At 51.8% G+C, this 11,824-nt stretch overlaps 2 protein-coding genes across 3 annotated transcripts; one reads left to right on the top strand and one right to left on the bottom strand.

Moving 5' to 3' along the window:
- The first annotated feature begins 927 nt into the window (after positions 1–927).
- Nags (N-acetylglutamate synthase) lies at positions 928–4,907 on the top strand. Its single transcript, XM_051178431.1, has 7 exons — positions 928–1,488; positions 1,971–2,245; positions 2,340–2,553; positions 2,851–3,031; positions 3,307–3,478; positions 3,574–3,756; positions 4,347–4,907. The coding sequence occupies exons 1-7, from the start codon at positions 1,084–1,086 to the stop codon at positions 4,498–4,500; spliced, it is 1,584 nt and encodes a 527-aa protein (XP_051034388.1). The 5' UTR covers positions 928–1,083; the 3' UTR covers positions 4,501–4,907.
- Positions 4,908–7,157: 2,250 nt separating this feature from the next.
- On the bottom strand, positions 7,158–10,772 carry Tmem101 (transmembrane protein 101). Of its 2 annotated transcripts, none has more exons than XM_051178412.1 (4): positions 10,563–10,772; positions 10,091–10,271; positions 8,911–9,057; positions 7,158–8,203 (listed from the first exon to the last, which is right to left on the bottom strand). In XM_051178412.1, the coding sequence occupies exons 1-4, from the start codon at positions 10,697–10,699 to the stop codon at positions 7,895–7,897; spliced, it is 774 nt and encodes a 257-aa protein (XP_051034369.1). In that variant the 5' UTR covers positions 10,700–10,772; the 3' UTR covers positions 7,158–7,894. The 2 variants fall into 2 exon arrangements, with proteins under 2 accessions (XP_051034369.1, XP_051034377.1); XM_051178420.1 differs by lacking the exon at positions 10,563–10,772 and adding an exon at positions 10,499–10,521.
- Positions 10,773–11,824: the final 1,052 nt, after the last annotated feature.

The raw sequence follows: 11,824 nt of genomic DNA, 5'->3' as shown, positions 1-11,824 counted from the left end.
AGGCTGGGCAGTAGTGGTGCATGCCTTTAATCCCAGCACTGGGGAGGCAGAGGCAGGCAGATATCTGTGGGTTTGACACTAGCCTCTTCTACAGAGCAAGTCCCAGGACAGCTAGAGCTACACAGAGGAACCCTGTCTCAAAACACAAAAACAAGCCAACAGGGTTTCATTAGCCCAGGCTAGCCTAAACTGCTTATGAAGTCAAGAATGGCCTTAACTTTGAGCCTCCTGATTCCACTTTGGGAATGTTGGGGTTACAGGTGTGTGGCCATCATGCCAAGTTGTTTTGTTTGTTTGTTTGTTTTGTTTTTTGTTTTTGGAGGGGACAAGACCAGCGACTGGCAGAAAAACCTACTCCTTACAGGTGTCTTTTTTTCTTTTGAGACAGGGTCATCTCTCTATATTGTGTAGACCCCTGGCTGTCCTGAAACTTGGTGTGTAGATCAGGCTGGTCTTGAACTCGTTGATATAGGCCTGCCTTTGTCTCACGAGTGCTGGTTTTTCTCTTTTAAGACAAGGCCCTGCTATGCAGCCTAGGTTCACCCGGAACTCGCAGTAATCCTCCTGCCCCATCCTCCCAGGAGCTTAGATTACAAATATGCCCCACCCACCACGTTCGGCTTGACAACAGTACTGGCATCCAAAGGCTACAAATGAGGACTACGTCCTGTGTTTCAATTTTCCTAGACTCCTCCTTCCAACTCACGTCACTTGCCTGCACGACCTTGCAAATACGCAAAGACACACCTGGGACACCTGAGCGCTTCCTGGAACCGGCATTGGCAGCAGATTAAAGAGTTCCGCCACTCTAAATCTGACCCTCGTAACCTTCGTAACCCTCGCGCTAATGGTGCCAGTCTTTCCCCCCCCCCACCCAGGGGCGGAGAATTCTAGAGGCCCCGCCCCCTGAACTGTGATTTGCCCCGCCCCAAACGCACCCAGAAGCCACTCGGGGCCTCCTATTCTGTCCTGCCCCGGGTCTGATCCAGCCCAGCTCAGACGCAAGTTAAGAACCCCCAGTGCTGTGAGCTCCAGACCGACCGCCACCTGTGGGTGGGGGGGCTAGTGGGTTTGGTTGTCGTCATGGCGACGGCGTGGGTGACCACAGCCCTGCGGTCCGCTGCTGCGGCCAGAAGGCTGCGCAACCCAGGAGGGCCTGGGGGTTCACGGAGACTGAGCGGTAGCGCGCGGCGGCGTGGGGCGAAGAGCGCCAGCCCAGGACGCCGGCTCAGCACTGCCAGGCCTCGCGCAGAGGACGCCGAGGGCGCGAAGGGTCGTGTCCAGTCTCCTGCCGTCGAAGAGCCGTCGTGGACACCGCCTCCAACTCCCCTCGAATCCCCTGCGCCTCCCGCCGGCAGATCGCTGGTGCAGCGGGACATCCAGGCCTTTCTGAACCAGTGTGGTGCCAGCCCAGGGGAGGCACGCCATTGGCTTACGCAATTCCAGACCTGCTACCACTCGGTGGACAAGCCCTTTGCCGTCGTGGAGGTAAGCCGATCCCGGTGTTGCCGTGTCACAGCAAGGAGATGAAGGCTGTTCAATAGCACGTCGTCAGTCACCGCATGCCAAGCTTCGAACCTCCAAGCGCAGGGGAGCGGAGTTAGTGCTGAGGTTGGGGCGAAGCCGTGAAGCTGTGGAAACGGCGCCTGGAGCTACCAGGAGGATGGGGAGCGCAGCACTCCAGCGGAGATGTCTGAGAAAGGCCCCTCACTGTGGACGCAGTTAGGGGTTCAGTGAGCAGAGTTGTCGCATCACCCCTCCCCCCAAGGTGTCCCAGAGTCCAAGGCCGCTGGGAGGAGCTGGATAGATAAGGGGGTGGCCAAGACCCAACGGGCAAAGGGCGGAAAGTTAGCCAAAAGTGGGGTCTGAAGGCACCTGAGTAGAGTGCGATCACTGAGGGTCCCAAGGTCCGAGGAGGAATAAGCCGCTTAGAACCAATGTCGTGTCCCTGAACGCCCTCCCCTGTGCAGGTGGATGAGGCGGTGTTCCAGTGCCCACAGGCGGTGTCCAGCCTGGCTTTCGCCCTGGCCTTCCTGCAACGCATGGACATGAAGCCGCTGGTGGTCCTGGGGCTGCCGGCCCCCACAGCACCTTCGGGCTGTCTTTCCTTCTGGGAAGCTAAGACACAGCTTGCTCAGAGCTGCAAGGTGCTGGTGGATGAGCTACGGCATAATGCAGCTACAGCTGTGCCCTTTTTTGGCGGCGGATCCGTGCTGAGTGCTGCAGAGCCGGCCCCCCATGCCAGGTTAGTGTCAGCCCAGCCCACCTTGGCATCCTCTGAGTGGGCCACTCTTCTGGCTCTGCCCTGGTCCCTCTTGAGCACCACATCTGGCCCACAGCTACGGTGGCATCGTCTCGGTGGAGACAGACCTGTTGCAATGGTGCCTGGAGTCCAACAGCATCCCAATCCTGTGCCCCATTGGGGAGACGGCTGTGCGTCGTTCAGTGCTTCTTGACTCGCTGGAGGTGACCGCGTCTCTGGCCAAAGCCTTGCAGCCCACCAAAATCATCTTCCTCAATAATTCAGGAGGCCTGCGGAACACCAGTCAGAAGGTTGTGCCCCTCTCCCATGCCACCTCATGACACTAGGCAAGACAGTCAGTCCCCTGTCCTGAGTCCTCAGCATGACTCCACCCGCAGGCCACAGACCGCAATAGAGTAGTAAGGGCTAACAGAAGATTGGAGAGGGGATTTGATCCTTGCTGGCCAGATCTGGGCCTTTCCAGGTAGAGGACTTTGGGAGGAAGTAAAGGTTAAGTTGTCAAAGGGAGATCCTCGGGGCAGGTCCTGGGTTGGTATTAGGCGTGTATCTGCGCAAGGCTGGAGGCTCATCTTCTCCCTGGGACTTAGATCCTCAGCAACGTGAACCTGCCCGCTGACCTTGACATTGTTTCCAACGCGGAATGGCTGAGCATCAAAGAACGGCAGCAGATTCGGCTCATCGTGGACGTCCTCAGCCGCCTGCCATACTACTCCTCTGCTGTGATCACTGCCGCTAGCACACTGCTCACTGAGCTCTTTAGTAACAAGGGTGAGGGCTGCAAGAAGGTGGGCTGGGCGGGGTCCCAAGGGTGAGCATCCACCAGGCCTGGCTGCAGTCCAGCAGGGGTGGCTGCTTTCCAAGCCAGGATGGAAGCAGTAAGGGAGAGGCTGCACCAATGGCTGCCCCATGCTGTGGAAGCCTGAGAGGGGGTGAGAGCCCAGACAGTGGAGACTAGAGGAAGGAACTCAAGAAGTGGGCAGATGTGTGAGATGGGTGGAAAGAAAATCTTGTCTTGACTCTGACCCATTGTCCAATCTCCCCAGGCTGTGGCACCCTGTTTAAGAACGCTGAGCGGATGCTCAGAGTGAGCAGCCTGGACAGCCTTGACCAGCGCCGCCTAGTGAACCTAGTCAACACCAGCTTTGGCAAGCAGCTCCGGGATGACTATTTGGAGTCGCTGCGCCCTCGTCTGCACTCAATCTATGTCTCTGAGGGGTGAGCCTCTGGGCCCCAGAGGGCAGGGCCCAAGGTCCTGAGCAGGGCAGTTTCAGGCCAAGAAGTCCCAGCCTGCCTCTTTCCTGCTGCGCCAGGTACAACGCGGCAGCCATTCTGACAGTGGAGCCTGTGTTAGGGGGCACCCCATATCTGGACAAATTCGTGGTGAGCTCCAGTCGCCAGGGCCAAGGTTCCGGCCAGATGCTGTGGGGGTGCCTTCGGAGGGACCTGCAAACGTTGTTCTGGCGCTCAAGGGTCACCAACCCCATCAATCCCTGGTAGGCCTTGCCCTCCTCCTCCAGGAGCCCCAGCCAGCCATGTGGCCGGCTCCACCAGCACGGGAGCTGAGCATTCATTCCCTCCATTCCTTCTTCAGGGAAAAGTCTCTCAGGGCAAGATCCCCTAGTGACATTCTCCAATCCCACATCTCTGCTTTCTTTGAAGCAAGTGGCATTTAACTAGCATTATGATCGATCCTGGCCCTCCCAGCTCTCCCACAAGCTCAGTTGCCAAGCTCCTGACTCGAGGCTCTGAGGAACTTCCTCTTTCCTTCAGCAAGGACATCCTCAGCCCTCACTGCTGGCTCTGTGGCCACTAGAAAGTAACAAAGTACCAGCTCCTTTGTTACACAAGGCTGTGGGGCGAGGAGGGGATGTAGTATCCGTGCACCCCACATCCCCTGCTTTGAGATCCTAGCAAGTTATATAGGCTTCATGAGATGCTCTGTCTCTGGGTGCTGTTCTTACGATAAAAACAACAGACATCTGGGCCTGCTGGGATATCATGTAGTAGATAAATACCCTGACAACAGAGGGAGCAGTGAGCAAACCCTTGTCCTAAGAGCTGGCCCTTTTGCCTCCACACCCAGGTACTTCAAGCACAGCGATGGCAGCTTCTCCAACAAGCAGTGGATCTTCTTCTGGTTTGGTCTGGCCGACATCCGGGATTCCTATGAACTCGTCAACCATGCCAAGGGGCTGCCAGACTCTTTCTGTAAGCCAGCTTCTGACCCAGGCAGCTGACCCACCATCATGGGCCCTGTAAACCCTGGGATAGCCAGGGTGGACTAAAAGCCATGCCTGCTGGGGATGACCCCAGGCAGCAGAGGGGAGGAAGCTGAACCATGTCTGCTGAGGCACTATAGCAGGACAAACACAGAAAGTGAAGCCAGACAAAGACCCTGCTCCAAAACTACAACCAGATGGCCTTTGGTGTTCAGCCTCGGGAACGGCGCTGGGGTTGCCTTCCAGGGCTCTACTTAAGGTAACCAACTGCAAGGGCAGGCCAATCTCCATGGCCTGTGTTGTCTTGAGGCTCCTTTGTTTTACGCAACATCTAAGCCTGTTTGCTCTACCACTCATTTTACTTCCTTTGTGTCTTGCAATTCTTCAGGAGGCCTTGATTAAAATACCAATGCTTGTCTGAGTCAGTCACACTTGCCTCAAAAACAAACCAAGGAAACTTAAACCACAGGAAGGGTTTTCCACAGTGGGGATGTCACCTAGGACCTGGGGCATTCTAGGCAAGTGCTCTACTACTAAGCTATAGGCCCAGCTGATGTTTTAAGATTTCTTTTTAAAAGATAGTGACCCTCTCAGAACAAGTGCTTGAAGGGCATGGACCAAAAGATACATGGACGGAGCTGGAAGGTACAGAGGGTAAACACTCCCATTGTCTCCCCCACTTAGGGATCAGCAACTCAGGAAACATTCTCCACAGACCAGATGCTAACAGCACTGACATATTTACCTTTAAGAACCCAGAGAAATCACTGGATGGCCTTGGTTTAAAAGCCCAGAGTTAAAACATTCTCCCTGTCCCCCTACAGATCATCTGTCATCTTTATAAAAACCAATACACCTTGGCTGGGCAAGAAGCCAGAGCCCAGAGGTTTTTCATTCAATGTTTTTTGAAATTTTTTTTTTTCCCAAATGATCTCTGTGTGTGAGTATGAGTGTGCATTTCATGCAGGTAACCACAGAGGCAAAGGGGACATAGGACTTAAGATCCCCTGGAGCTAAAGTCACAGATGGTTGTGAGTCACCTGACATGGATGCTGGGAACCAAACTGATTCTCTGAAGGGGCAGCCAGTGCTGTCACTGAGGCCTAAACATTTTCTTAAGATTTATTTTTATATGGGAGCTGGAGAAATGGCCCAGTAGTTAAGAGCACTGGCTACTCTTCCATAGGACCCAGATTCTATTCCTAGCACCAATGTGGGAGCTCCCAATTGTAACTCCAGACCCCTAGGCCAATGCCCTTTCCTGGCCTCCATGGTGACCAGGCAAAAACATAGTGCAAAGATGTACATGAAGGCAAAATACTCATGCACATTAGAAAGTATTTTATTTGTCCGTGTGTGTTTATGCACGTACCTATGAAGAGCAAAGTAGTAGATCTCTTGGAGCTGGAATTACAGGCATTTATGAGTCATCTGACATGAGTGCTGAGATCTGAACTCTAGTCCTCATGACTAACAGCAAGTGCTCTTAACTACTGTCATCTCTCCAGCCCACCCCTACACATACACACACACACACACACACACACACACACACACACACACACACACACACACACGCTTCTTGTGGCAGCGTAGCCTTTGCTGGCTTGAAATTCACTATGTAGCTGATGACCTTGAACTAATCCTGCCTTCGCTTCCTATCTGCTGAGATCATAGAGCTGTGCCTTCACACCAGATTTATTCCCACTGAATAGGAATTGGACCCAGGGTTACCAGCTGAACTACATCTCCAGCCGTTGTTCAACACTTTTTGAATAATTCTTGATACACTAAGTGTCTTTATAAGACCATCATGGCACACTAAGAACTATGACAGGCCCAAGGCCCAAGAGCAGCTAGCCTGTCATCGTCCCTTAGGGATTATGTGTAAAGGATACATCTGGGTTTGGACATTCCACAGACCTGATCAGCCATCTAGCTCCAGGTGGATTTGCTCTATGATTTGAGGCAAGCTGCTTATTTCTCTGAATTTCCCATTTCCTCATGTGTAATATGACATTAGTTCTCTTTTTTAGCTGCCCTAGTCAAAGATTTCTTCAAAAGAGCTGCCCCAAAGGCAAAGAGGGAAAGACAGGCTATAAAAGGGCTGGAAGGGAAATCAAAAGCCTATAGAGATATGCCTGTAACCTCAGCATCCAGGAAGTGGAGAGAGGATGGAAGCCTGAGGCCAGGCAGTGAGATGCTGTCTCCAAAACAAAATTATTGCCGGATGTGGTGGCGCACACCTTCAATCCTGGCACTTGGGAGGCAGAGGCAGGTGGACCTGTTCTACAGAGTGAGTTCCAGAATAGCCAGGGCTACACAGAGAAACCCTGTTTCAAACAAAAAGACAGAGCCTCTCCTTGTATCCCTGGCTGTCCTGGAACTCACTCAGGACAAGGCTGGCCTCAATCTCACAGAGATCTGCCTGCCTCTGCTTCCCAAGTGCTAGGATTAAAGGCATACACAACCCCCAGGAAGCGTTTTGTTTTATTTTGTTTTGTTTTTTATAAAAACACAGTTGAAGAACTATGGGAACTCTCAGAACTGGGGTGGTAGGAGAATCATAGGAGGACCAGGATGGTGATTAACCCAAGATGATCTTTCAAGAAACTCCAAATCAGTCCCAGCCAATGGCAAAGTGCCCCATGGGGAAGACAGAAGCAAAGGCAAAATGTCTGTATAAAATGTTTATTTTTGGAGAACCGTGTGGTCTGGTGTTTAGGAGGGTGCCCCACCTATCCAGCCAACCAAGGAACTGAGAACAGATGCATCAGCAGTAGGCAGCCTGGCAGGCTCCACCCTGTACATCCCAGAGCACACCAGGGCCAGCTCTCAACTCTACAGTGGGGGTCAGAGCGCTGGGATTGTCTCCACCCCAGCAGACCCCCAAAGAGCCCATGTGACTTCTGTAGCACCAGTCACTCTGCCCCTCCTTGCAGGGCTCCCTCTACATGTGTGAAGACACACATGTGTGAATACATACACACACCTAGTCTGAAAAGCACTGTTTAGCTGCATCTGCCAGGTTCCAAAAGGAATTTTCACATTTGCTTACTTCCAACCCTTCCTCTGTCCCCCCACTCCTAAAACCTGCACCTCTCCTCTGCCTGACTCCTTTTCTCAAGGACTCCTCCCTCTCCTCCCTCCCTGGACACATGGAGGAGAGGCAGCTGGCCTCAGCCCTCCCCTAAAACAGGTAAGAAGAAAACAACAACCCTATGAGGGCTTCCATCTTCCCAAGATCTGAGCCACAAACTTGGCGAAGAAATCTTAACTATTTAAAAAAAAAAAAAAAAAGGTAAACAAACAAACCAAGAAGCATAAATAAACAGCAACTGGGCCGGCAAGGAGAAAGGTAAGGTGGCCCTCAGTGGCCCCCTGTGCCCAAATCAGCCTCTCCCTGTGGAACTCAGCCATCAGTAGCCAAGATGACAGCAGCCCCAAAGATCCCCACACTCTCCCCAAGTAGCTTCATCTGGTTCCAGAACTCGACACGTCGCGTGTTGTGCCAATAGGAGACGTTGCCATCGATGAGCAGCATTACTGGGGGTAACAACACAGCCAGAATCTGGGCCGCCAGGGTCACGTAGTAACCTGACAGGAAGGCCAGGGCCAGGACCCCGTAAAGCACGAAGAACATCTGGACCATCAGCTCCCCTCCTGGAAGGTGGCTCAGGTATGCCAGCCGGTCCTCCTTGCTGTGCTGCAGCGAGTAGGCCTAGAGACACAGCACCTTTTGAGACGGCAGCAGATGAGGGACCCCCTGAAGTGGGACCCACAAGTCAGTCCCTGTAAAGTGAGCCCTCCAAGTCCCCTCTCGGGATTCGGACCCTCCCAAAGTATGGCCTGTCTCCCCCCTCTGACTATAGGGCCCCAGGAGGCTGATCTCTGACCCCCTGGGAGCTTCTGAAAGAAGGAAGTGTCTCCACAGTCAGATGGAGACTCCCACTTTTGAATATACACACCATGGAAGCCCACATAGAGCTCCACACATGGGATGCGATCCCTGGTTCCTATGATGAGGTCAGGTGCTTGAAGACCATCTGCGTCCTCATCTACACTGACCTTCCCAAACACCAGGAAGGGTCCCCATCAGCTCTAGGTGACAGAGTTACAACCAGAGCTGAGTGGCACCACACCTCTCCTTTGTCCCCTCTGGAGGCTGAAGCGATGAGAAAATCACATCTTATTTGGTAGATTCTCAGGATTGGGATTGAATGGTCAATTCAACTCCTTATCTAGCTGGTGGCAATAATGTTGGAAGGAGGGACCCTCAGCCAGGCATTTGGGGGGTCCTTGAGAACTCTGGAGCCACCAGAAATTACCTGCAAGGCTTTGAACTACCCAACAGCCAGGATTCTGCCAGGCGTAAGCACACATTTCACTCCCACACAAGTGCCTCCAATTAACAGAACCCCAACCTACCACACAAATGAGGTAGATGCCCAGGAACACCTGGCCAGTGGACTGCAGAGAACGGCTTCGGGGTTTCCGACGGTATAGCTCCCCAGCCCCACTGGCCAGCACCAGAAAACCACCAATGATGGCAACTGTGCGAGAGTACATACGGACCTAAGGCCAGGGAAAAAAGAGGCCCCCAGTCAAGAAACGTAATCATTACATTTCTCTTAGTTGTCAAGAACATAAACAGCTCCCTTCTACACATCCCATTCTATCTGATGAACCCTCTTCCCTACTCCAAGTTTGGTGGACCTGGAGAGAGAAATTATCTTTACAAGGCAGAAACTGAGAGTTGAGAGGGGATAAGACAACTGGCCATGCGCATATAGAAAGTGGCAGAACCCAGATGCCACGTGTTGCCACCTCCTCCACCCCTAGTCCCCAGCCCAGGGTTCTTGCCTCTATGTAGTACAGACTCTACATGAACTAAAGCAAGAACAGCCGGTTGTGGTGGCTCACACCTTTAATCCCAGGAAGAGAGGCAGGCAGAGCTCTGGGTGTGAGCTTGAGACCATGGTGGTCTACAGAGTGAGTTCCAGAACAGCCAGGGCTACACAGAGAGACCCTGTCTTGAAAACAGACAAAAAAAAAAAAAAAAAAAAAAAAAAAAAAAACAAAATAGGCCCACTTTCCCATAGCTGTTCACACATCACACACAGGCCTCCCCTACTGGACTGAAGTCCAGGCCTTGAAAGTAGTGCCTCCATACCACCTTACCTTCAGGTTTGCAGTGGCCAATACTGACTGCATTTGCAAACACAAATTCTGCCCTAATAGTATTAATTACCTCACCAAGGTCTCTTGCTTAATGACTGTGGGATTAATAAAGGGGTGGTTTAAAGGATTCTGGGAATCAGGTAACTGGGTTACAGGTTCCATAATTCATTGTAGCATGATTTTGGAGAAAGTATGTTTCCTATCTCGGGACCTCCATTTCCACACTCTACAAGGAAGGTCTGTCTGGTTTCTGTGGGTCTGCCACTTCTGTGCTCCGTAATAACCGCTTACAAAACTGCTACAAACCTAGTGCCTCAGTCTCCCCGGGCTTCACATTAGGGAGTACCACATGTGCCCACCAAGGTGCCCCAGGACTCTGCAGCTCCTTCCCCATAGCAAAATGTCTTCTAGAGTTTATTGTGCTCACCTTTAGCCAGTCCCCATAATGGACATAGCCTCCGATGTAAGCGGCGTAGGTGCTAATGGCTAGCTGGAGCGCGGCGCCCAACGCAAACCAGCGCCGTTTCACTCCGAAGGACATGAAGCTAGCACACAACACAGCTGCTCCCATGTCAAAATATAGGTAAGGCACTGGGATGTCCGGCTTCCTGTGAATCGAATCGCAGGGGGCAATGAGGACAGAATGAACGGTGAATAAGTGTCTAAGCTCCCGCAAGCTCCCCTGCTCCCCAGAAACTGGAGACCCTTCTCACTGGTGGGGCCACCGCATCAGCTCTGGTCGGACCAGAACATTTCCCAACCTGCCTGAGTACCAATTCCACCCTGTCCAAATGTCCCAACTTCTGGGCCCCATCTTCCCCCAACATCACCGCACCCCAGTTCCTGGGACAGGCCGTACCGCCCCCCACCGCATTCGACGGCTTCGTGGGCGCGCTCACCGGCGCGCCTCGGCCCTTTCAGCGTACAACATGAGCTGGCTGAAGCAACCCCAAAAGGGGCAGCGCGTGAGCAGCACCGAACCCAGCTGCATGATCAGCTGCAGCATCCAGCGTCTCGAACCGATCTTCGAAACCATCTTGGGAAAGGGCAGTGCGCTACGGCCTCACCCGGGTCTGAGAGACCAGCACGGAGGATAACACAGGCAACTTCCGGTCCCTTACTGTTTTTTCTTCGTTGGGAAACAAAGCTCTCGCTTTCTAGTTCCGGGTGGAAAAAAAATGTTCTAGAAGAGGCGTTCAGCCTTTCCGAACTGACTATGGAGAGAGCTCAGAGCTCCTCTTTGTACTTTCGAAATGGGATATTAACAAGGAACATAAGGTCTGAACACCAAAAATCCTGGGTCGCAGTTTGATGTATGGAAGCACACAAGTCTAGATGTAAGCAGACATGGACTCTAACCTGAAAACCCATGCTGCATCATCTAAACTGAGACTCATCTGTGAAATGGGACTAATGACATTGCTGGAAGACCTAAACTTAACAAAGGTGGTTTTAGCACATAAGAAGAATCCAATAAAAGAGTGTAATATATCCACATAGGCCCCAGAGAGACTTCCTTGAATTTGGCTAAAGTTTTAAAGAAAGAAGTCCTCTTGGCTCTAAGTAACCTGTTTGGTCTTGATGTCTTTGTGTCCTGATACAAGAGGGAGGCCTACACATTTATGACATCATAATCAGGCCATTTTTTTCCAACTGCATTATTTCCCCTCTATCCCAAACAACCATCAGCTTAACTTCAACATCCTCCAAGTGGTCTCCACCCACCTATTATTACGTATTCCCTAAACATCTTTTGGGAGGGGGTGAGGGCTTTTGTTTATTGTTCACATGATTTCCTATATAGATCAGGATAACCTCCAATTTGTTATGCTTCACCATGCCTGGCAGCAGCTTTCCCTTTTAATCACATTAGCAGAGGCAATTATGCATTTGCAACTCTCTTATCAATAAACACACACGCAAGCACGCGATTATAAATTTCAGCACTGCAACAACTGTAAGCATGTAGTTTCTATTTATAGTCTCAGGGCCAAACATTCAGGAAATACATGCCACACAGACAGATAAATGAACATATGGTGTTGTCTCTATATCTTGAACATAATCCGTGTTCAGCTAATATCCATGAAAGAAGCAAAAGTTCTGGGCAGTATGTAGTCATCACTGCAAGACTTCCCCCATCTGTGTTTTGAGGCATCCA

The sequence above is a fragment of the Phodopus roborovskii genome, unplaced genomic scaffold (assembly GCF_943737965.1).
Source record: "Phodopus roborovskii unplaced genomic scaffold, PHOROB, whole genome shotgun sequence".
In the NCBI taxonomy this organism is placed as follows: domain Eukaryota; kingdom Metazoa; phylum Chordata; class Mammalia; order Rodentia; family Cricetidae; genus Phodopus; species Phodopus roborovskii.
This window is presented reverse-complemented; position numbering and strand designations above follow the sequence as displayed.

Coding starts and splice junctions, on each gene's coding strand:
- Nags (XM_051178431.1), top strand. CDS start 1,084: ATGGCGACGGCGTGGGTGACCACAGCCCTGCGGTCCGCTGCTGCGGCC. Junction 2,246..2,339: donor GAGCCGGCCCCCCATGCCAG/GTTAGTGTCAGC, acceptor TCTGGCCCACAG/CTACGGTGGCATCGTCTCGG. Junction 3,757..4,346: donor ACCAACCCCATCAATCCCTG/GTAGGCCTTGCC, acceptor CTCCACACCCAG/GTACTTCAAGCACAGCGATG.
- Tmem101 (XM_051178412.1), bottom strand. CDS start 10,699: ATGGTTTCGAAGATCGGTTCGAGACGCTGGATGCTGCAGCTGATCATG. Junction 10,272..10,562: donor GAAAGGGCCGAGGCGCGCCG/GTGAGCGCGCCC, acceptor TTCGATTCACAG/GAAGCCGGACATCCCAGTGC. Junction 8,204..8,910: donor GCATCTACCTCATTTGTGTG/GTAGGTTGGGGT, acceptor CTGTGTCTCTAG/GCCTACTCGCTGCAGCACAG.